The sequence below is a fragment of the Beta vulgaris genome, chromosome 3, assembly GCF_026745355.1.
Source record: "Beta vulgaris subsp. vulgaris cultivar EL10 chromosome 3, EL10.2, whole genome shotgun sequence".
In the NCBI taxonomy this organism is placed as follows: Eukaryota; Viridiplantae; Streptophyta; class Magnoliopsida; order Caryophyllales; family Amaranthaceae; genus Beta; species Beta vulgaris.
The window spans coordinates 49,142,032-49,164,770 of NC_079204.1; the positions used below are offsets into that span (position 1 = coordinate 49,142,032).

The following is a 22,739-nucleotide window of genomic DNA, read 5'->3' on the forward strand; positions in this document are numbered from 1 at the left end:
TGTTGTTGTTGTCTTGGAGTATATATTTATTGTTTATTTGGATTGTTACTACCGGTATATATGTAACACATTTGTTTTTAGTTTGTATGAATTATGAATAAGATCATATTTGGTATTCCTTAATTTGACGATTTTATACATGGAGTTTTTTTTTTTTTTTTGACATTTGAGTTGATAACTAAATCCAATTATTTTTGTTTTTTAATTAGTTGCTATAATTCATTTTGCACATTTTTCAAGATGGTAAGGAAAAGAGAATTTTTTTTCTTTTGAGAGACACATGATGTGTTCTTTTGAGTGTATAAGAAGGTTAGGAGTAGGGGTGTAAGAGAAATAAGGCAACTCACGACCTATTCGAGATCGATTTGGTCAAAGTTCGATCAAAGCTCGACTTGATTGAGCTCAAATCGAATTCGAGCTCAATCCAAGGTGTTGCTGAGTCGAGTTGAGCACTCGATACTCAATTCGAAAAATTGTGAGAAACTCGAATACCCAATTATCAATAGTATAATACCTAACTTTAATATTTTTCTACCTTATTGTTGCTTTAACATGAGATACCTGCAAGCGACTCGAGATTTACTCTGTGAAAGCTCGACTCGGTCAATGCTAGACTCGACTCAACTCAAACTTGACTCCAAATGCTAACGAGTTGAGATAGCTCAAATTAGAACTCGACTCGTATCATTGACACCCCTAGTTAAGAGCACAAATTCGAAGGTGCACACAGTTCACCTTGGTTTAGGTGGGCATGGTACAAAATAATACCGTTTTGTTATGTTTTGAGCAACGCAATTCAATTTATCTTTCTTCAACTTTTCAATTCATGTGCGTAGTATAATGAACATCCAATTTATTTTAAAGAACATTGTAGTATAATGAACACGCGCTATTAATTGGGCGGATAATTAGGGATTGCCATGAATAATGTAACGGTCAAAACGTTACAGAATTCTAATAGCCACACACGCATAGCTCCCGGGTCCAAAACTTTAGTTAAGTTAACTTTATTCCCAAAGCCCAAGGCCCTGGCCCGGTCCGGGCGGGCGGCGCGCGCGTGTGTGATAGCAAGCCCAAACCAAACATATAATCCAACCACAAAAGCATCTCTAGTCACAACTCAATAGATGGAAGGAGGGAGGAAATATATAAACATGAAGAAATTCCCTCCCACAAACAATGTGGGACAAGCAACAAAAAAGAGCCAAGGCTTTTCCAAGCCTTAACTCCAACATTGACAATTGTTCATTTAATTCAGTGATATGCTTATTCAACCAATTGTTGATTCAAAATTTTAGTTTGTTCATTCGAGTTATCCAAAATGTTCTTTCAAATTAGTTATATGTTCATTGTTCCACAGGCGCACGGAGGGTTGCATCGGAACTATGGGACTCGAGCCCAATTCTCAAGCCCGACCTCTCTCTAATTCATTTCTGTTGTAAGACATGAAACAACAAAAGATGGCAAAAGAGAAACCTCTATGCTAAAACTAAAAAAAACATGGCAACAAATAAAAGATGGAATTTTTTTGATGGGTTCCTGTTTCTCTTCAAGGTTTTGTTCATACTCTTTTAGTCCTAATACCGTATAAAGATAATTAGGAGAAACTTACCCATCCTTTTAAAGAGTCGGTGCTAATTGTCTATTATGTTGGCCAAACTAATAACTGAATTCTTACAATATATGAGTGTTTATGTTGCTTGGATATCTGTTTTTTTTACAACTTGTTTGCTCCATTTTTAGTAAAGAAAAAAGAAAAGAAGAAAAGGAAATGAAGAAATTGGAAAAGAAGAGAAGAGAAAGGGGCGTTTGGTTGGAGTTAATCTGGAAAGGGTAAGGAATCAAGTTGCTTGATTCTCTTACTTGTCGTTTGTTTGCTCCATTTGATAAAATCCTTTACCCCCCCCCCCCCAAATAAGGATGACAATGGATCCTAGACCCAACCCAAATTCGTGGATCCGAATTCGCTTTTCCGAATCTGGATCCTAAAATTTCAAACATATTGGATTCCGGTCGCATCTGGATCTTATTATTCGGTTGCAAATGGGGGTCCAGATCTGACCCAAGATTCGGACCTGAATCTATGGATCTGTTTTCTGTACAAAAAAAAGTTGGTCTGATGGGCTTTAAATAAACCAAACCCTGAAAACCCATCTGACAACAAGATCTTTAGCTTCTAACCTCAAAACTCAACAAAACCCTAACTCATGAACAAGATCCTCTCTCTTTTACACCTTTCTTCTCTCTTTCCAGCCATCCGACCAGTTATGCTATCAGGAGTTGCAAGAAGGGTGATAAATTTGAAGAGAATGGACTTATGCTCAGATAGGATACAAATTGTATGACTTAAATGAAAATAAATTGTTCCTGAGCAGAGATGTAGTATTTCAAGAAGAAATATTTCCATTTCTGAATCCTTTAGTTGAGAAGGATGTCATAAAATTGCATTTTAACAAGATACCTGGTTGTAAGTCTAATGTTATGCTGGAAAGTGAACATATGGATGCATCATGAGATTGAAATGGGCTTGAGAATGTGTGGACTGATGAGTTGATAGACGAAGAAGAGCAAGAGCTTACTAGAGAGGAAAATGAAACACATCCTGAAGTTGTAAGCACAAGCATTCCCAGAGATCATGAAGTTGATCTAAGAGAGAGTTCTGAAGAGCAAGTACCTCAAACCAGATACTCATACTTCTGAAGAATTAACCAGTCCTGCTAGAGCAACAAACATACTAAGATATTAGCTGATTATGAATACAAGTTGCCTTATTCAAGCAACTTAGAGACAGCAAGGCCTATTTTCAATGTGCAGGTTTTGGATGATAAATTTGAATATCCTAAGAAGTATTTGTGCTTCTTAAACAATGTTTTACAGATCAAGGAGCCAAATACTTATAAAGAAGCTTCACAACATTTAGGGTGGATTGAAGCAATGGGAAAAGAAATAGAAGCATTAGGAAATAACACTACTTAGGTGGTGATAGGCATGCCTGTTGGGAAACATGCATGCTGTTGATAGCATATGGGTTTATAAGGCCAACATGAAGTTAGATAGAACATTTGAGAAGCTTAAAGCAAGAATGGTGGCCAATAGAGATAAGCAACTCAAGGGAAAGGAGTATATATGCACACTATTTCACGAGTTACAAAGTTTACAAGTGTATTCTTGCATTGTTATATATATAGAAGAATAAATCTATATGAGACCTCCACCAGGATTTCAAGCAAGGTTAGATGGCAAAGTATGCAAGCTGCAGAGAAGTATATATGGATTGAAATAAGCTTTAAGGCGGTGGAATATTCAACTGAAAGAATTTCTCCTAAAAAGAAAATTCAAGGTGAAAGATCTTCATTACCGGTGATGATATGGAGTACATTGAAGTGATTAAAGAAAAATTGAATGATGCTTTACTATGTAAGATCTAGGTGAAATGTGATACTTCCTTGGTCTTGAGGTAGCTAGAAACTCTCAAGGCATTATGCTTAACCAAAGGAAGTATGGACATTGTTGCTAATTCAAGGTTACTAGATTGCAAAGTAGCAAAATTTCCTTTTTCTAAAGGAATTAAACTCTCTACCGATCAAGGGGAAGTGATGAAGGATCCTGAGCAGTTTAGAAGACTTATAAGTAGACATCTCGAACTTAACCTTATCATACCTGAACATGTCATACTTAGTACAACAACTGAGTCAATTCATGAGTTGTGCTAGACAACCTCACTAGGATGCTGCCATGCATGTTGTTAAGTATATAAATGGAAGCATATCCTATGTAACACTCCGTCGGGGTGTTACATCCTAGGGTTTGTTTTATCCAGTTGGTCTTGTCCTGACCATGACTGGCTTTTGTGATGCTGCTGATTGGGGACCATGTGCCTTCAGTGGAAGGTCTCTCATAGGTTATTGTGTGTTTTTAGGTGGATCTCTCATCTCTTGGAAAACTAAGAAACAGAAAACTGTCTCCAAGTCTTCAGTTGAATTTGAATACAGATCCATGTCCCAAATTACCAGTAAACTGGTCTAGATAAATAGTATTATTGAAGATCTCACTATATATATACATTCCTCATCTTGTCACTTTGTATTTTGTCTACAAGGTTGCACACTTTATCGCTCATAATTCGATATATCATGGAAGGACAAAGCATTTGAAACTTGACTATTATTATGTAAGGGAGGACATTGAAGAGGGATTCATCAGCACAACCTAAATCAAACCTCCCTACAACTAGCAGATATCTTGACAAAGTCTCTCTCTGAAGCTTAAACAATTATATGTTTCCAATTAGGTCTTTGCGTCATAGACAAAGTTCAACTATGGGGTGAAGAAATTAGTATTAACAAGTAATTAGTGGCTCTAAATAGTGTTTATTTTCACCCTTTACAACACTTTATATAGTTATCTAACCTTTTACTCCCACTAACACCTAGGATAACTTTTTGCTCTTTGTCTTTTAGCTTATATACTGTTGTACTTTTCTCTCAATTTTGATTGGTTATGGTTTGTATATATATTGATGTAAAGTTTCCTATGTTAGGCTGGAAAATAGAGGCGCCATTATTGAGGTATTAGAGAAAATAAAGCAAATATATTTTTGCTTACTTGAGCAGTAAATTTTTTTGTAAAAGTTCTAAACTTTATTTCTTCACATTCAGGGTCGTTTTGGATATCTATGGACCCCTGTTCTATAATAAAAATTGGGCCCCCTTAGTGAGAGAAAAGGACCACAAAATTTTTCATAGAGAGTTGACATAATCAATACTAAGTGATGGATTGATTTTATTATTGATAATTATGAAAAAGTATTGATGACAATACTAAATTTAAAGATGTGGAGGTTGAATTTTTTGTGAAAGATACCGAGGAAGATGATAGGGGATAGCGTGAATTAGGAAGTCTGGATATGAAGATGTGGAGCGTTTGCCATTTATACAAAACATGTTATATTTCAAATTGGGCCCTTTCAAATAAAACCAAAAAAAATTTGAACAGGACACTATGTGGAGGGGCTCTTTGCACACCCACAAGGCCACAACTACGGCCCTGTTCACATTGATTAGAAAGTGTTAATTATCTTCACCAACTAACAAAAACCTTGCGATATACATAACCAACCATGAAGAACTACTCAACAACTCGAAATAAAAGACTTCCTCCAACTATTTCCATAATTACCAAGCAGATTGTAAAAAGTTATAACAAACTTAGATGACGGTAAAAACAGAGAAGTCTTCGTCGTCTTTACCTTTTTCTTTCTCTATATGAGAGACGACTTCTTCAAAGTTGGCATGAATTGACCTGGTTAACAAATGTATATTGACTGTCACTCATGTTCTTCCACCATATATACGCCATCATAAATTCATAAACTCAATCAATTCCTCCAGCTTCACTACGTGGCATCATCGCAATGGTGTAACCATTCTATCAATTACTTTCTGTGGGTCCCACTTTCTCCTTACTTTGGCCATTATATACCCCCTCACAGTTTCACAACTAATCAACTAAAACCAACTAATAACTTCATACAGAGTTAATTAGTTCTCTAGCTATCTATTGTGTTTCTCTTGGTTTTTGTTGAAATTAAGCAACCATCAATTTATTGTCAATGGCAAAATCTATTAACAACAACTCATTCATCTTCTTCGTCGCCGCCATTCTTGCCCTTATTGCGGCGGTTAACGCTCAAGAGATGCCACCATCACAAGCGCCGGATGTCGGAGCAGGGTTTTCACTCCCTGTTTCAACCGTTGTAGTTGCATTCTCTGTCTTCTTCTCCATCTTTTCTTTGATCTTCAAGCACTAAAGTACCCAGTAATTTATTTTTGTTGTGTTGTTGTATACATCTATTATCTATTTGGAATGTTACTATCAGAGTATCAGTACATATCACATATGTAACATATTTGGTTTTAGTTTGTACGAATATTGTGTAATGTTTTTTTTTGTTTCCTTAATTTGACGAGTTTATTCCTGGAGAATTTTTCATTTTGAATTGAGCATCAATATGATTTCTATCTTGTGTTCATTTTACAAAGATGTTAGGGTAAATCAAACTATCCTATTGAATTTTGTTGGTATAGAAGTTGTTTATGACATGATTTAGACTTATATCTATGTTGTCTATTTTCATCATTTCAAAACAAACTTTTTTTTTTAACCTAAAAATTTCAATTGTAGATAAGTTTAACCTAAAAATTTAAAATTACATTTGGGTTGGTTAAGTTTCCTTAGGTGAATTGTTTATGAATATGATGATACAATATACATGTAATTTAATAGGGCGTAGGAAGGCCTGAGATGAAAAACATTGGCCTATTAATAAGATAAATCAGTTTTTGTCCCGAGTCATACGTGCCGGATTATTTACTCATATGCATTTGAAGTCTTCAAAAATAGAAATACTTGTCTTTAAATGATTTCTCCCCCTCCCCCAAACACCAACATGAGCATTGTAGTATAGCTGGTTAGTGCATTAGCACATCAAATTAGAGGTTATCAAGTTCGAGTCTTACTTAAAACACACATTTTTATTGTTTAATGTCTCATTTAATTGCGTGGGGGAGGGATGGATACATGTGACGTCATTATATATATATATATATATATATATATATTATTATATATATATATATATATATATATATATATATATATATATATATCACCATTGACCATCTTGAGTCATGTTCATTGTCTTTGTTACATCTATTAAACCCTAAATTAGTAAAGCGCTATCCTTAACTCAAACATGCTCGAGAATTTGTCTTCGTTTTTTATTTAATGTAATATTTCATCATCTTAATCCACTCATCAAAAAGATTAATTGTATTACATCCAAAAAAAAATAAAGGCACTATATTAAGTTTCTCATCAATGTTAGAGTTCATAGATTTTATTATGTGCTTTCCTCCAACTTTTAATCGTACCATTTTGTCTTTTGCATTATTCATATACTCCCTCTGTTTTTTTTTATCTTTCTCACTTGGAATCTTAACACTATTCATGCATAGAGAGAATCTTCTCAAATGTTCTCAATTTATAAGAAAAAACATAGTCATGTGGGGTCTTGTTTGATTCGTCTCAATTAATACTTTATTAATATTCAATCGTTATAATTTTTACTAATATATAATGAAAGATATTTAAGTTTTAAAACGTGCATTGGAAGACGCGCACAGGAAAGTGAGAATGATAAAAAAAAAACAGAAGGAGTACTAATATTGTAATCTTATATTAGACTATTACTACATTGGAAAAAAATCAACTTCGTACGGAAGATGTTATTGAATTCATCTAAATGTATATTTTCAAAATACTTATAGATTTATAGATATATATTGATTATCAAAGCTTTAAGTTGACAAATGTCAAAATAGAATTTTGAAAGTAAGAAAGTAGAGGATGTGTACTAATAAAATCACAAGCCATCCATTCTTCCAAAAAAAAAAAAATAAATAAATCACAAGCCATCCATAATAGAGATGGCCAACAATGCGGGCCAATCCAGCCCAGTCCACCTTGTGGGCTGTGTGGGTCGGGTTAGCAAAAAGTCCGGTCCAGCCCAGCTCGAACCGTAAAATTGGTAAGTGGGTCGTGTGTCAGATTTCTTGAGCCCAACCCACTACTAAAACCGCCCAGCCCGGACGATGAAATCGGTCCAACCCGACTCATGAACTAGGTCAGTCCAATCCAAGTAAATATTGAACCAAATTGTGTATATTTTAATCAAATTGTATATATTTTAATCAAATTGCATATTATAATTCAATCAAATTTAAAAATAAAGTGCAAAGAGTCCCTGCGCTAGGGTTTGTTTAGGAGAGTCATGGAGGGGGAGTCTGTAGTCTCGTAGGGCGAGCGGTTGGTCCCTAACCTAGGGATCGGTGAATTTTGATCGTACCTATGGCTGATGACATAGCTTTAAAGTGTTCCCATCTTAGAATAACAGCGGAAGAGGAAGAAGAGGTGGTCCTTGATGAACTGCCTGTTTCGGATGGTTCGTCAAATACTGATTTGGCGATTGTGGGTCGAGTTATGACGGAAAGACCTTATAATTTTGAGGCGTTTAAGAAAACCATGAACCAGATTTGGGCGATTTCGAAGCATGCCTTGTTTCGCCCTATCGAGAATGGATTGTTTGTTATTCAATTTGCTTCCCCTCGTGATAGAGAAAAGGTCCTCGATGGCAGGCCGTGGACACTACAAGAACAACCCTCATCAACGACGGGAAATCCTGTTGTTAATGAGTTGTTTCTTGTCGCAGAAGCCTTTTACGACGAGATTACCGTACCGTCGTCCGCGGTCGCAAAAGGCGCCGTCGCAAAAAATATTACGACCAGTTATAATGGGTCGTCGTCATTGAGTATTTACGACGAGGCGAAAAGCTCGTCGCAAAACGTTGTGTATCTGCGACGAGATTACCGTCGCAATTCAGTTTTTGAAAATTCAAATGATTCTTTTTACGACCAGAATTTCTTGTCGTAAATCTCATTTTTGGAAGTCATTGTTCACTTAACTACGACTAATTTCCGGTCGCAATTATACTCTTGAAACTATTTTATTACACCATTAACGACCATATTTCTTGTCGCAATTATTTTTCATGCATTTCTGGCAACCCATTTTACGACCATACTTCTTGTCGGTGTTCTTTTATTAAATGATTTTCATAGCACCTTTTTACGACGGCATTTATTTCATTTTTTGCCAGACCAAATTGTTAAATTTTGCAACCATTCTTGTTTTGCATTCACTATATTTACCTGTAAACCATATACCACTCACTCTGAATATCGTGATAAAACATAATTCATAAGTACATATATAGATGTCGAAACACAAGTACCAATAACAAAAGTATCTACAATCTTAGCCAACGGTTCAATACGATAAAAAAGTCTAGAGAATCTGTCAAAAGTTTCACAAGCTAAAAAAACCATAACTATTGTAGTTCTTCCACATTGTAGAAAATGTCATAACTCGCAATGTTAGTCCATACTCCAACTCAAGCTCCACGCAAGGATCTCCTCCACATGTCATTGCTACTATTAGTTTCGCCCAATCACGAGTCGCCTTGCTGCTAATCCCCTAAAACAAAACGTAACAAATTATAAATTACAATGTATAAACTTTTAACACATAAAAGACAACCATAATCGCTCTCTGCAACTTGTTTTAGAAAGACTACCTTAAATAATTACTAAACATCCTACTAATGTCTAATAAGTAATAAAATATGATAGAGGCATTAAGAAATGGAAGGAAGTAACCATGGAAAATACTAACTAGCTTCTCCAACAAAAGCACACACGTAGTGGCAAAAGCTTTTCATTAAATGTTATCCCCTCCCCCTCCCAAACTTCATATGCTGAATCTGTAAATTACAAAGATCCCTTAACAAATGAAAAACAAATATACATAGAATATAAAGTCCCCATTAAGGGAACCCAAAGACGATATTATTCTCCAATTTGAGATTTGCTCATGAAATCCAGGACTATAAAAAGAGAATCTGTAGACTACCTTTATGTGCTGCTAAACATGATCAATTGCTCTCTGAGAAACATATAGCTTGTACAGAAATTATTTTGTTCAATCATTTGTTTCTCAACTTGCAATATCAACAACCATAATTTAAGTATTCTTTAAAACATAGTTGCTATGAACTCCTAAGTTAATACATTGAATCAAGTGAAAAGGCAAAAATTAGGCGAAGAGGATAGATTTGTATTGCTAATATTAGGAGAATATAATATTTCATACCCGGGAAGTGACAGGTGAACTCACTTGTACCTGTTGGGGTTCAGGTCTCTTCTTCTTTTACACTCTTATATTTAGGCTTATTGCTCTACTGTCATCACTGCTATCACTGCTCAGAATACTGGTTTATTAGACTTGTTGTGATTGGTGAAGGGATCAATCCTTCAATCATTCAATTGTTTATGGGATAATAATCTCTTGGTGCTCATTTACACTTCAATCTTAGTATTAAAAGATCCAAGCTTAGTAAATTCACCTAAGTAGCCAATTCATGCTTTAGCAATGGTATTTATAGAAGGCTACCTATGGTGCTATTGTCACCTAGAAGAATTACTTTTGACTTTTCAGTTTTCAGTACTTATGATTCTCTAATATCTTAATTTGATGGTGCTTTGTTTGTTACTGAAACTGAACTTCTTTTGCTTCTATATAGGGTGTTCACTTGTTGCCGGAGGACATTGTGGCTGAGCAGCAGATGAGGTCTGTGCTTTCAGATATGGAAGTTGATGTGGTAAGTGCACTGTTTTTTTGTCTACCAATGATAAGACCATTAAGTTTCGGAAGGTAGGCTATTCTGTTTAGTGCTACTACAGTAAGTCTCGCATATTTATCTGAATTATCTCATTGAGTGCTTTGTTATAATCTGTTAAATTTCATTCTTTGGGGAATGGGAGCTACTATACAGAAATGAATTAGTAAATTAGTCACCAACAAGCTGATATTAAAATGAATGAAGGAGCTTATAAATTAGTCACCTGAAACATTATGCATATCTTGGTCCCGACCACTAGTTCGTTGAACATGAGCTTCCATTAACATGCTTAATTGTTTTGCCATATCATTCATCTTTTTGCCGTAGTCCTCCTTTATTTCATCTATTTTTTTGTTAAGATCAACATTTTCTCGTTCCTTCTCTTGGATACGTGCCATAAGTTCAACTCTACTAGGTAAAGGCCCTCTTACATCTTTAGGTGTTACACCAAAACCAAAGCAAACAACGCTACCACGATCTTGTTCCCCAAAGCATTTTTCGACAACTTCAAAGTGTGATAGGGATGTATTCTCTTTCTCAACGTTAACTATCTCATTCTAAAATAATAAAACACAAAAAAGAAAAGTTTATTGTGAGCTCACATAAACATTATTTTGGAAATTTTAGAACATTTGTGAAAATATTACATACATATTTGCCATCCTCATCTTCATCTAAATTTCCAGATTTCCTTTTCCTTGTCCTCTTAAAAACAGCTGATATTGGAGGCGGTTCCTTCCCTTCTTTACCTCCCTTCATATAAAATAATCAAACCATCAAAGGAGCATTATATAAAGAAAAGACTATAAATTAAAAATCTTACCATATCATCCCAAATTACTTGTCTGAATGGCATGCTACCAGTGCGATGAGGCATTGTTAAATTTCCTCTATTTTCGGAATTTCTAGAACTGACTTTCTACAACCACAAAGTATATGTTAGTAATTAAACCTCTATTGAGCAAAATAGTTGTTAATTGTTACAAAAATGACATACTAAATTGCTAAATATTAAGAAAATGACATACTTTGAAATTGGAACTTGTAAAATGCTCTTTCACCAACCACTCCCAATCCTCCTTTGTTAGATCATTTGGCGTTTCTTTTAATGCATTTTCCGGACCACCTTTTTTGATTATTGAATTCTGCATCAAGATCCCTCTCCAGTTTTGCCATAATCTTTTCAAATGGCAAAGGGTTATTGTACGGTCCAATTCAAAGCCATTTCCTGCAAAAGAAAAAATTTGGAATACAAATTAATGAAAACAAAGTTGTGTATGCAATTACTATATATGCCATATAAAGGTCAAGTTAGCATTACCACAACTAATTGCCACATATGCTCCTTTGCACTATCATCTATCTCGTTCCATGAATGCACTCTAACTGGACAAATTAAGCGATCTCGAACAATTTTGCCCATGTGCCTTGTCATTTCCTTATGGTTGTCTCCAACTGGACCACTATTATAAAAATTCACCTCTAATTTCTCACCTTCTTTAAGATTTCCCACTTTCTTGCACTTGTTAACACCCCTTGGCTTTGCATCCGGTCTCCTATTTCTCTTCCTAACAGTAGGGGTGGATACTTCCATAAAGCAACAAAAAATCATTAATGGGATATAAAGAATTAAAACTTGAATTATAACAATTTGATGTTCAAAGTTAATTTCATACCTTCCTCCTGGATCCTCAAGGCATCTTGTGAAGAACTTTGATCAAGAAACTTACTAATTGCATCATTATTGATGGATCTTTGTAAGAAATCATCATGGTCTATCTCCTCATCAAGAGATAAAGTTGAAGGAACGGAAGTAAGCTCCTTTTCCATTTCCTCATTAGTAGTCCGTTGGTTCATTTGGCTTCCATTAGTTACATTTAAATTTGAAGTTAAGGAAGTAACATGTACATGGTTTGTGACCCTAGGGGAAGTAACTGTTTCACCTAAAGTGGACGAAGAAGGGGGTTTTGCATTCACACTCGAAAATAATGTAGCTTTTAGTCCTTTGCCACGGTTTTTACCAAGTATTCCAGGTGCCAGAAATATGTTCTTCTTCCCACCTAGTGTCATTATGACGTACACGAAAACTTAACCTGTCCATGTATTACTTTTGGTTAGTGGCATGTCAAGAAATAAAATTTGGGATCACAACCGGATCCAAGATTTAAAACCATAGTCCAAACAGCAAAACTAATCCAAAAAATTAGAAATTTCCTGCTTCCTTATCAGCTTAACGCACCAAATATTTTACAAATTTCCTGCTGATTAATTGCCAGTTTGTTAAACAACATAACAAAATGAACAAAACTGTTGTACTCTGGTGACTGAATTGTCTGGAAAAGAAAAGGCAGGATAAGTTAACAAAGAACGCTTTTCACCTGAGGTTTGGACTTATCTAAAACACTATTAGAGGATGAATTAGTAATTGTTCTTTTTCTGTACTAGTTTTTTTTAATCTTGTAGATTAGAAATTTCTGATAGTAGGAGTTTATGTTATGGAAGGAACATATAATGTGCATTTTTTATGAGCTATGTATGAACCAATATTGGTATTTTATTACCCTCCTTACATTTTGATAGAGACTCACCGAAGTTTTCCGGATTCATTTATGACTACAACCACCTGAACATAAATGGTCATTTATCAAGTACACATTATAGCTCATATACTTCACTGTTTTGAACTTCTGTTTGTGAATATGTATCAGACTATTAGGGAAAGATGATGTATTGAGATTGGAAATGCAGATGTTTCTTCCATGTACCACATTCCCTTTCCTTGTCTTTGTATTAATTGTAACTCTTCATCTTTATAAGTCCTCCTAAGTTTCTTGAAGTTGGGGGTTTGAGTTTTTTACGTGTTCTTTATTTTTTAATGCAGACTCCTAAGACATTGAAGCAGCTATACTTGACGAGCTTTTCATTTATAGCAGGGATCATTGTCTTTGGAGGCCTTATTGCTCCAACTGTAAGATTTCATCGTGCAGGTGGGTGATGTTCTTGCTGTTGGAATTGATGACAGGTTGAGCATGATTGGAATTAAAAAGGTAATTCTCTCTACAGGTTGAGTTATGGATAATTTTGACTAGAGTTGTATGATTTTATTTTACTTCGGTCTCTTGAGCCTTGTACAGTTGTATTTCCTCTTATCTATCTGCTGAGTTATAGATCTTGACGAGTATTTCAGGTCTTAAAAGGAGATGTGAACAAGCTGCAGGTTTGATCTACCTCATGTTAAGATGAGATATGCAGAGCAAGCTTAGCATATATATTTTCATTCTATTATTATTATTATCATCATCACAGCTTTGCTTTTAGGCTGCTCATTCATTATTCGTACACATGCACTGATGCAAGTATGCAACATTGCTATTTGCTACTATGACACACCAAACGCAGATTGCACCTTTAGTGATGTAGGAGGTAGCCACTGATTTCACAGTGATAACCCCGTTCTCCACGTTTGTCTTGATCTCGTCTGTCGTGGAATTTTCCCGCAGGCCCTACACACACCCCCCCTCCTATAGCCCCTGTACACAAACCCCTTTCCCGCAGCCCCTGCACACACACACCCCTTTCTTGCACCCCCTGCACACACAGACCCCTTTCCCGCATCCCCTGCAAACACTCCCCCTCCTATAGCCCCTATACACACCCCCCTTTCCCGCAGCCCCTGCACACACACCCCCTCCTATAGCCCCTGTACACACTCCCCTGTACACACACCCCTTTCCCGCAGCCCCTGCACACACACACCCCCCTTTCCCGCTGCCCCTGCACACACACACACACACCCGTTTCCTGCAGCCTGCACACACACACACCCCCGTTTCCTGCAGCCTGCACACACACACACCCTCCTACAGCCCCTTTACAGTCAAGGTAACGCAAAGCAACAAACTTAACCATAACCCCAAAAATAATCAATAATTGTGAGAAAATACTAGTCATGACCCTCACCCTCTTGCCAAATCTAAGAATATAATATAATTAATTTCAGTTCAATGCCCTTCATAATAGTTGATCACTCATAAAAATCCAATCATAAATCTCATATTAGTGTTTCCGAATAATACTAAATCCATAGAATGAAACATTGAGTACCTATGCAATTGAAACATGGACAACTACCAGGAGAGAAGGGCAGAAAATCTAACCTGGACGACTGAAACCAGAGGGATGGAACTCTTGGTCAATGACAACGTGGAACTCAGATCAGAAGAATAAGCCGCTGGAGAAGCTGAGAGAAGCCTGATTAAGTATTGAACTAGTTAGAGACATGATGAAACCTCTACCTCAGTCGTGACGCTGAAATAATAAGCCACATCAAACACGTTAAATCACTTACCAGGCTACCAGCAGCATAAATTGAGTGTGCAATTCCCCTAGACAACACAGGAGCCTAACCAATATGGCCAATAACACTTAGATACATATTATTAATACAATGCAAAAATAAAGAAAGTAGTACTTATTAAATTCCATTGATTTACCAGATCATTAACACTAAAATCTCAAAGTTGTGCAATTTTATTTTAGCAACTAGTACTTTCAGCACCAATAAATAAGCAAGAACTAATAAATTATTTCAACATTAGCCCTTGTCAACTATTTCTAAGCAACAAACATAACCTTCCCAAACACTATTTAGATATTATTTTGTTCAAAAATAAAGGAAAAGAAATATTGCAATCTAATAATAATCCATCTTAAAACAATAATATTTTAAGGATCTCTAAGTTTTTCTCTTTCGTTTCTTCATTACCACAGCATCAACTATCTCAACAATCTCAGTTTCCATGTCAACCCTATGTTCATCATTCATTTCGTTATGCGTGTATGTCGATGCAGATCAAAACCAAAAGATTCACGTTCTTGATACGCATCCTCGGCATCATCTAAGATTTCCATGCTTTGAGAATCATTGTCTTTCTCCACTGCCAACTCATATGTAACTCGAGGTTTTTGTCTACTGCAACAGCCAGTTACCTTTTTTACAAATACTCATAGAACACTTGTGACACTTGGCTAGCTAGCACAAAGGGTTCATTGTTTTGAGGTTCCGTTGTGTATCAACACTAACTACCCAAATTTGTCCACATTAATTCCTTTTCTTGGAATCAAGCACATCATACCAATCACACCGGAAAAATACAACGTAATTACCCCCCAAATACTCTACTCGATTACTTCTGTCAATGCCCCATAAATCTAAGGCCTCTTTTTCCTCACCAGTTCACCCAACACCACTACTCCACTATTTTGTGTTCTCAAGTTTCTATCACGGTGTAATGTATGAAACCTAAATCCCTTAGTGACATAACCACTAAAAGACCTAGAACTGTATATAGGACCACGTGCTAAAGCTAGAAATTCTTCCCCATAAGGACATGCTTTTTGTTCGTCCAACTTTTCAACCTGGAAAATACACATAATAACGATCAAAATGCAATTTCAAATTATCAAAGTCAAAGATAAAACTTGTCCGGAAATGAAAACTTACTTTTTTTCTAAACCAACTCACAAAGTTCACATCTCGTTGATGTTGGGAAAGTTCAACTCCTTCATGTGCTATCATTTCAGCATATTCTCTATGTTGGACAGTAATTAGTTAAAAATAAATATAAAAAAATTGAAACATCAAACAAATGTTCTAACTACTCACTTATAGAATGGGTCAACTTCAGTGCAATTCTTTAAAGCATAGATGTGAGCCTGCTCTCTTTCATATACGTCCAGATTGTTGGTTTTTCCGCCCCCTAAGGGCCTTCCAGGGTGAGAAAATATAGATAGTTTCCTGGCGGTATCATCATCACCATCATAGTTACGCTCAAGACGATTAAATTTTGTTTCAACGTCATCTAAGTACCTTGAGCATAGAGTCATACACTCATCAACAATATAACCCTCCGCTATTGAGCCCTCTGGACGTGCTTTATTACGCACATATAACTTGAGTTTATGGAGATATCGTTTCCCAGGATACATCCAACGAAAATGGACAGGACCGCCAAGAATTACCTCATCAGCTAGGTGGACACTTAAATGAAGCATGACATCAAAACAAGAAGGAGGCATCCATGCTTCTAACTTAGAAAGAGTCAAAGGAATTTGGGCTTTGATTTTCTCTAGATGTTCAACTTGCACAGATCTAGCACAGAGCACACCGAAAACCTGACATAGCTCAACTAAAGGCTCAGATACATCTTTCACCAAAAGACCGCGAATCACAAGAGGAAGTATACTTTGTAGCAGGACATGGCAATCACGACTCTTCAATCCTGAAATCTTACAATCTTTTACATTTACACATCGAGAAATATTAGAAGAATACCCATCGGGAACTTTCAACTCTTTTAAAAAACGACACAGTATCTCTTTTTGACTCTTAGATAGTGTGTATGGTGCGGGGGGCAATTCAATTTTGTCACCCTTTGAAATAGGATGTAGCTTTGGCATTATACCTAATCCCTCCATATCAAAACGAGAATTAGCTGTGTCTTTAGTTTGTCCTTTAATGTTCATGATGGTTCCCAGAATAATATCACATATGTTCTTTTCAATGTGCATTACATCTAAATTATGCCGCAATAAAAGTGTTTTCCAATAAGGCAACTCAAAGAAAATACTTTTCTTATTCCAATTATCGCCTCTGGTCTTATGTGACACTTTCGTCTTCTTAGTGGGATCTTTGGACAAACATATACCTTCAAGATCTCTAACTTGTTCAAGAACTTCCTCCCCTGATAATGGCTTAGGTGCCTCTCCTTTTTCTTTCTTTCCAAAAACATCTTTCTTCCTTCGCCATGGGTGATTAATAGGAAGAAAGCGTCGATGACGCATATAGACATGCTTAAAACAGTTAGGCAACCACATATAAGAAGTTTCTTTATGACAACAAGGACATGCTCTCTTCCCCTTGGTACTCCATCCCGATAACATTCCATAAGCAGGAAAATCATTGATAGTTTGCAGCAAAGCCGCATGCATTTTAAAATTTTCTTTTTTTGATGCATCATAAGTTTCAACACCAACTTCCCATAACTCTTTAAGCTCTTCTATCAAAGGCTGCAAATATACATAAATAGCATCGCTAGGACCCTTTGGACCAGGTATAAGCATTGACAATAGCATACTAGAAGGTTTCATACACATCGAAGGAGGCAAATTGTATGGAACTAGCATCACAGGCCAAATACTATATGGTTTTGCAACATTAGAAAAGGGATTAAATCCATCACTTATAAGCCCTAACCTAACATTACGAGATTCAGAAGAAAAAAGTTCATTTTTCCCATCAAAAAGTTGTCATGCTTTCCCATCTGCGGGGTGCTCAATAACCCCATCTTTAATAGACCTTTCATGATGCCATCTCATATGATGAGCTGTCTTAGAGCACATGAACAAACGTTGAATTCTTGGCTTAAGCGGAAAATATCGGAGGACCTTTTCAGGTATTCTTTTACCATTTTCCTTCGTTCTAATTTCCCCACTATTCTTACCTTGCTTTCACCTAGAAGCATTGCAAATTTTGCAATATTCTAATTGTTCATCATCTTTCCAAAACAACATACAATCATTAACACAAGCATCAATCTTTTTATATGAAAGGCCCAAATCTTTAGTGGTCTTTTTTGCATCATAATAGGAAGTAGGAAGAGTTGAGTCTTTTGGTAACAAATGATCTTTCAAGTATTGCAATAACATAGTAAATGAGTCATTACTCCACCTCCCAAGAGTTTTAACATGAAGCAAGTTAACAATTGTTGACAATCTTGAGGACTTAGAACCTTCAAATAATGGCTTTTGCATATCATCAAACAATCTAAAAAATTTCTTAGCATCATCATTCGGATCTTCATCCCGTAATTCACTAGAGGAGTCATTTTCAGCAAAACCACTATAATTAGGAAAAAAATCGCTAAGTATTGTATCCATCTCATTTTCGTTATCATCATCTAATAACTCATCATCTCCTACTTTTTCGCTAGATTGTGATTCAAAGGTATCCTCCCCAACTCTTTCCCCATGGTGATACCAAAATGTATAACCCTCGACGATTCCATAAGTTAATAAGTGATCTTTGACCATATTTAGAGATTGAAATGATGCATTTAAGCATTTTACACAAGGACATTTAATCTTTTCTATTTTTCCCGACTTTTCAAATGCATATTTTAAAAAGTTTTCAACACCTATTTCATATGCAACATTCAAACGATCATCTCGGGAAAGTTTCATCCACTCCTTACAAGGCGCCATTGTATTCTGAACAAACAAATGTAATGTTTTCTTATAATAAGATAATAAATATTGCCAACTAGAAAAGAGACACAACACAAAAGGAAATATAACTTAGTAGCTTTTGTAAACACCTTCCCTTTTAAAATATCCCTGTACTTACCGTATATATGTCATATAAAATTCAGAATAGTGCATCACTCTACGAGCTGGACAATACAAAATCAGTTTACCAAATTATTAGTTTACATTTTACACCTAACTAGAGACAAGTTTTTTCGGCTTAATCTTTAAGAATCCACAATCTGAACCATGAAATTGATCCTAATTCTACAACTAAATTCCCCTAGTCCCATGATCATGATTATTAGCTATCACAGATTTCATTTCACTCCCACGTTTTAATAGCTTAGGTTCCATCATTAAAGAATCATCATTAGCTAGCATTAACAATGAAGGAGCAATAAGGAGCAATTCTTCATCAAAATCAGTAACAAAGGAAGAGTAAAATAGAAGCTTGGAAATGATTTAACAGAAGAATCTTGATAATCTGTTAAACATTAGTTCTTATATACTTCATTAGATTTCACATATTTCACATCATCTCACAAACTAATATGTATAAAAACATTACCACAAAGAATCTGGTTAGATCATTTTAAATATATTTTTAAGGTATGTATCAACTTCTTATACTAATATATCAATGGTCAAAATGATAATACCTAGTAGACCATAAAATTGATTGACAAGTATTTCAATTTTTTCTTACAAACCGATGGACTATAAATAAAAGTTATAATTGATTTCTGAAGAAGATATGGAGACAAACGAATATAAGGGTGGTATGTTTAACAATGTGATATATTGTGCCTTCTTTCACTACTCTACTCAGCATCTAAACTTTTTGTTGCTCTTGGAAGTCAAAAGTTTCTTTTAATAGGGTGTGAAAATATATACAAGTGGATTAGACTTAGAGATGAATTCATGATTTACAGAAGCTGCTGATTAGATTTAACAGATTCATCAAAATAAGTAATAGAAGAAGAGTAAATGATTTAACAGAGTAGCATCTTGCGTTATATTAATGATACTCAAATTCTATAAAAATCAAACCAAATGAACATAATACCAGCCAAATTCGACAATGTTCTTCCAGTTTAAGATTTAAGATTATGTTCGTTTGATGAAATTTAAATAAAACCTAACAAACATAATACCAGCCAAATTCTAATCTTAAACGAACATCAGCCAAGATTATGAAAACATTTAAACCAAAATTATGCCTTGAAACTCGAAGAATAATACCTAATTCCCCTCAATCTGATGCCCTGAATCCTTCCAAGAACCGCTCACTCTTCTCGCCAATGGAAGAACAACAAAAACATGAAGAAACGTCAATTTCGGCGAAAAAAAACAAAAGAAAACATCTGATTTTGGCTTTATAGCATGAAGGACGGAGAAACTTACCAGATAATCTGAACAAACAATTCACCAATTGGAGGAATTCAGATGAACAGAGGACTTCGCGAGTGAAGAAGCTCAGAATAAGGAACCGCAATGGAATAGTACTGTAGGGTTTTTTTAATTTTTGGGGATTAGCAAACTAATAATATTTTTTTAGTTTAATAGTCTTTTGCAACCGTTGTTCGGTTGTACTTACTAACTATATGGTCGTTAAAAGAATTAAAAAACCGGGAAAGCTCCCGCTTGAGTTTTTTCGCACAAATTCAGACTTTTTACGACCAGGTGTAAGCGTTTACCATCAAGTTTAAGACTCGTTGCAAAATAACCTTAATATCTACGACGGCTTTAAAAACTCGATGTAATTGGTACCATTTTACGACCGGATTTCCGCACGGTCGTTAAGGTTGGTCGCAATTGGCATTCATTCTTGTAGTGCGACTTTTGATCAACACCTTGTTATGATGAACGAGATTGAGGGTGGTATCCAACCCTCTGATATTTGACTGACACATTGCCCTTTTTGGATTCGCCTATATAACCTGCCATTGGATATGCGTTCGAAAAATCATGTAGGTGCAATTGGTGCTAGGATTGGTACTGTTTTAGAGGTTGAATATGACAAAATTGAATGGGATAAGTCGGCGCGGATTAAGATCATGCTCAATATCACAAAACCCTTACGTCGAATTCTGAAGTTGCGTAATTCGAATGGTAAGGTTGCCTTGATAGAAATAAAGTATGAGAGATTACCAATATTCTGTTATGGTTGTGGGATCATTGGCCACATTGAGCGTGACTGTACGGTACTGGGAGATGATGCTAGGGAGGAGGATAAACAATGGGGTCTTTGGCTTCGGGCTTCGCCTAGGAATGGGCGTTTGAAGCTGCATGAGGAGGCAAAAAATTTTCTTTCCTGCTCGAAAGCGCTCAGATTCAATGAACCAATGTTGGCTAGTCAGGTGGGGGCCCGAAACCGGACGGTGGAGACTGAAGTTCAGGTGCCTGCGATAGTGGGGAGCCTTACGGATTCACCATATATGGGTGGCCATGACACGTTGGAGCCCATCCCTCCTACGGGTATCCAGGAAACTCACGATCCAGTCGGCATTGCTACGGTAAGTTCCCCTCCAAATTTTGTTTTTGAAGCTAATGGTGGGAGTCGGGTCAAGGGTGGAAAGAAGATTAAAAGTGGGAGGAAGCTTATTAGTGGGTCAGGGAGTAATAGGAATGATGATCAACATGTTGTTCACTCTGGTGAAAAAAGAAAGCTTCTGGATAAAATGATAATTGATGATGAGTGTGATGTTGATGAAGGAGGTTCAAAAAAGAGTCGTGTGTGTTTTGATGATTTGCATGGCAGTGCTATGAATACTGTCTTGGCGGAGGTTGGCATGACCCAACCCCGCCCGTCATTATGAGTCTGTTATGTTGGAACTGTCGGGGCTTGGGCAACCCCCGGGCAGTTCGAATGCTCCATCATTGGAGTAATGCATATAGCCTGGATTTGGTTTTTGTTTCGGAAACGATGGTAGCTAGTGTGGTTGCAAAAAATTGGAAAACAAGACTTGGTTTCAATTGTGCCTTTGGTGTTGATAGTGTGGGGGAACTCAGGAGGTCTCTGTTGTACTGAAAGGGAGATAACGTTACTTTTGATCTAGTTTCCTTCTCAAATAATCATATTTGTGGAGATATTAAGTTAGCTACGGGAGTTCAGTGGAGGTTTGTTGGAATGTATGGCTGGCCTGATGCTACGTCTAAACATAAAACGTGGGATTTGATGCGAACTTTTGGTGATTATGATGGTCCGATCATTTTTGGGGGCGATTTCAATGAGGTGTTGTGTTTGAGTGAGTTGGAGGGAGTAAAGGGCATTGACCGTCCTGCTGTGGCTGGATTTCGGGACGTAATGAACGACATGGAGCTGCGTGACTTAGGCTTCTCTGGGTCATGGTACACTTGGGAGAGGGGCAAGAACCCCCATACTAGAATTCGCGAACGACTTGATAGATTTGTGGCTAATTCTCCCTGGTGCACGAGTTTTCCTAATGCAGTTGTGGAACATTTGGCTCGGTTTAAGTCGGACCACACACCTTCGCTGCTTCGTGTTAGTGGGGTGTTTCGAAGAAGAAGAGGGCGAATAAAAAAAAGCAAAAGTTTGAGACGGCTTGGCTTCTGGACCCCGATTGTGAGGAGTTTGTGCGTGCGTCATGGACTGCAGCAAAAGATCGTGATATGCCCGCGAGAATAAGTGGTGTGGTCTCTGATATTGCTAGGTGGAGTAAGGTGAAGTGCTCAGATTACGGGGATCGAATCAAAAAGCTTGAAAAAAGATTGCTTCGGGTGCATCAAGGGTCTTCGGCGGAGGACCATCAGGCGAGTCTTGCTTTGCAAGCTGAGTTAGATGATCTCTTAGAGCAGCAAGAAGCTTACTGGCATTTGAGGTCTAGGGTGTCGGAACTGAAAGACGGGGATAAAAATACAAAGTATTTCCATCATAAGGCGTCGCAGAGGAAACGTCGTAATTACATTCATGGGCTATTCGATTCTGGAAAAGTTTGGCAGACGGAAGATGATGAGATTGAGCAAGTTATCTGTGATTATTATAGTGACCTTTTTAGTACTATTCACCCTGATTCGGATAGTATTAACAAGGTTCAGGAAAATTTGGCCCCTCTTATTACTCCAGAGATGAATGAAATGCTTGCGCGGCCCTGTACTAAGGAAGAAGTGTGGA

The 22,739-nt window shown here is 36.6% G+C and overlaps 1 protein-coding gene across 1 annotated transcript; it reads right to left on the minus strand.

Moving 5' to 3' along the window:
• Nucleotides 1–8,836: 8,836 nt before the first annotated feature.
• Nucleotides 8,837–12,499, minus strand: LOC125495922 (uncharacterized). Its single transcript, XM_048640695.2, has 7 exons — nt 11,974–12,499; nt 11,619–11,884; nt 11,326–11,525; nt 11,121–11,216; nt 10,949–11,050; nt 10,521–10,854; nt 8,837–9,093 (listed from the first exon to the last, which is right to left on the minus strand). Exons 3-7 carry the CDS (start codon nt 11,446–11,448, stop codon nt 9,086–9,088), a joined length of 663 nt encoding a protein of 220 aa, XP_048496652.1. The 5' UTR covers nt 11,449–11,525; nt 11,619–11,884; nt 11,974–12,499; the 3' UTR covers nt 8,837–9,085.
• Nucleotides 12,500–22,739: the final 10,240 nt, after the last annotated feature.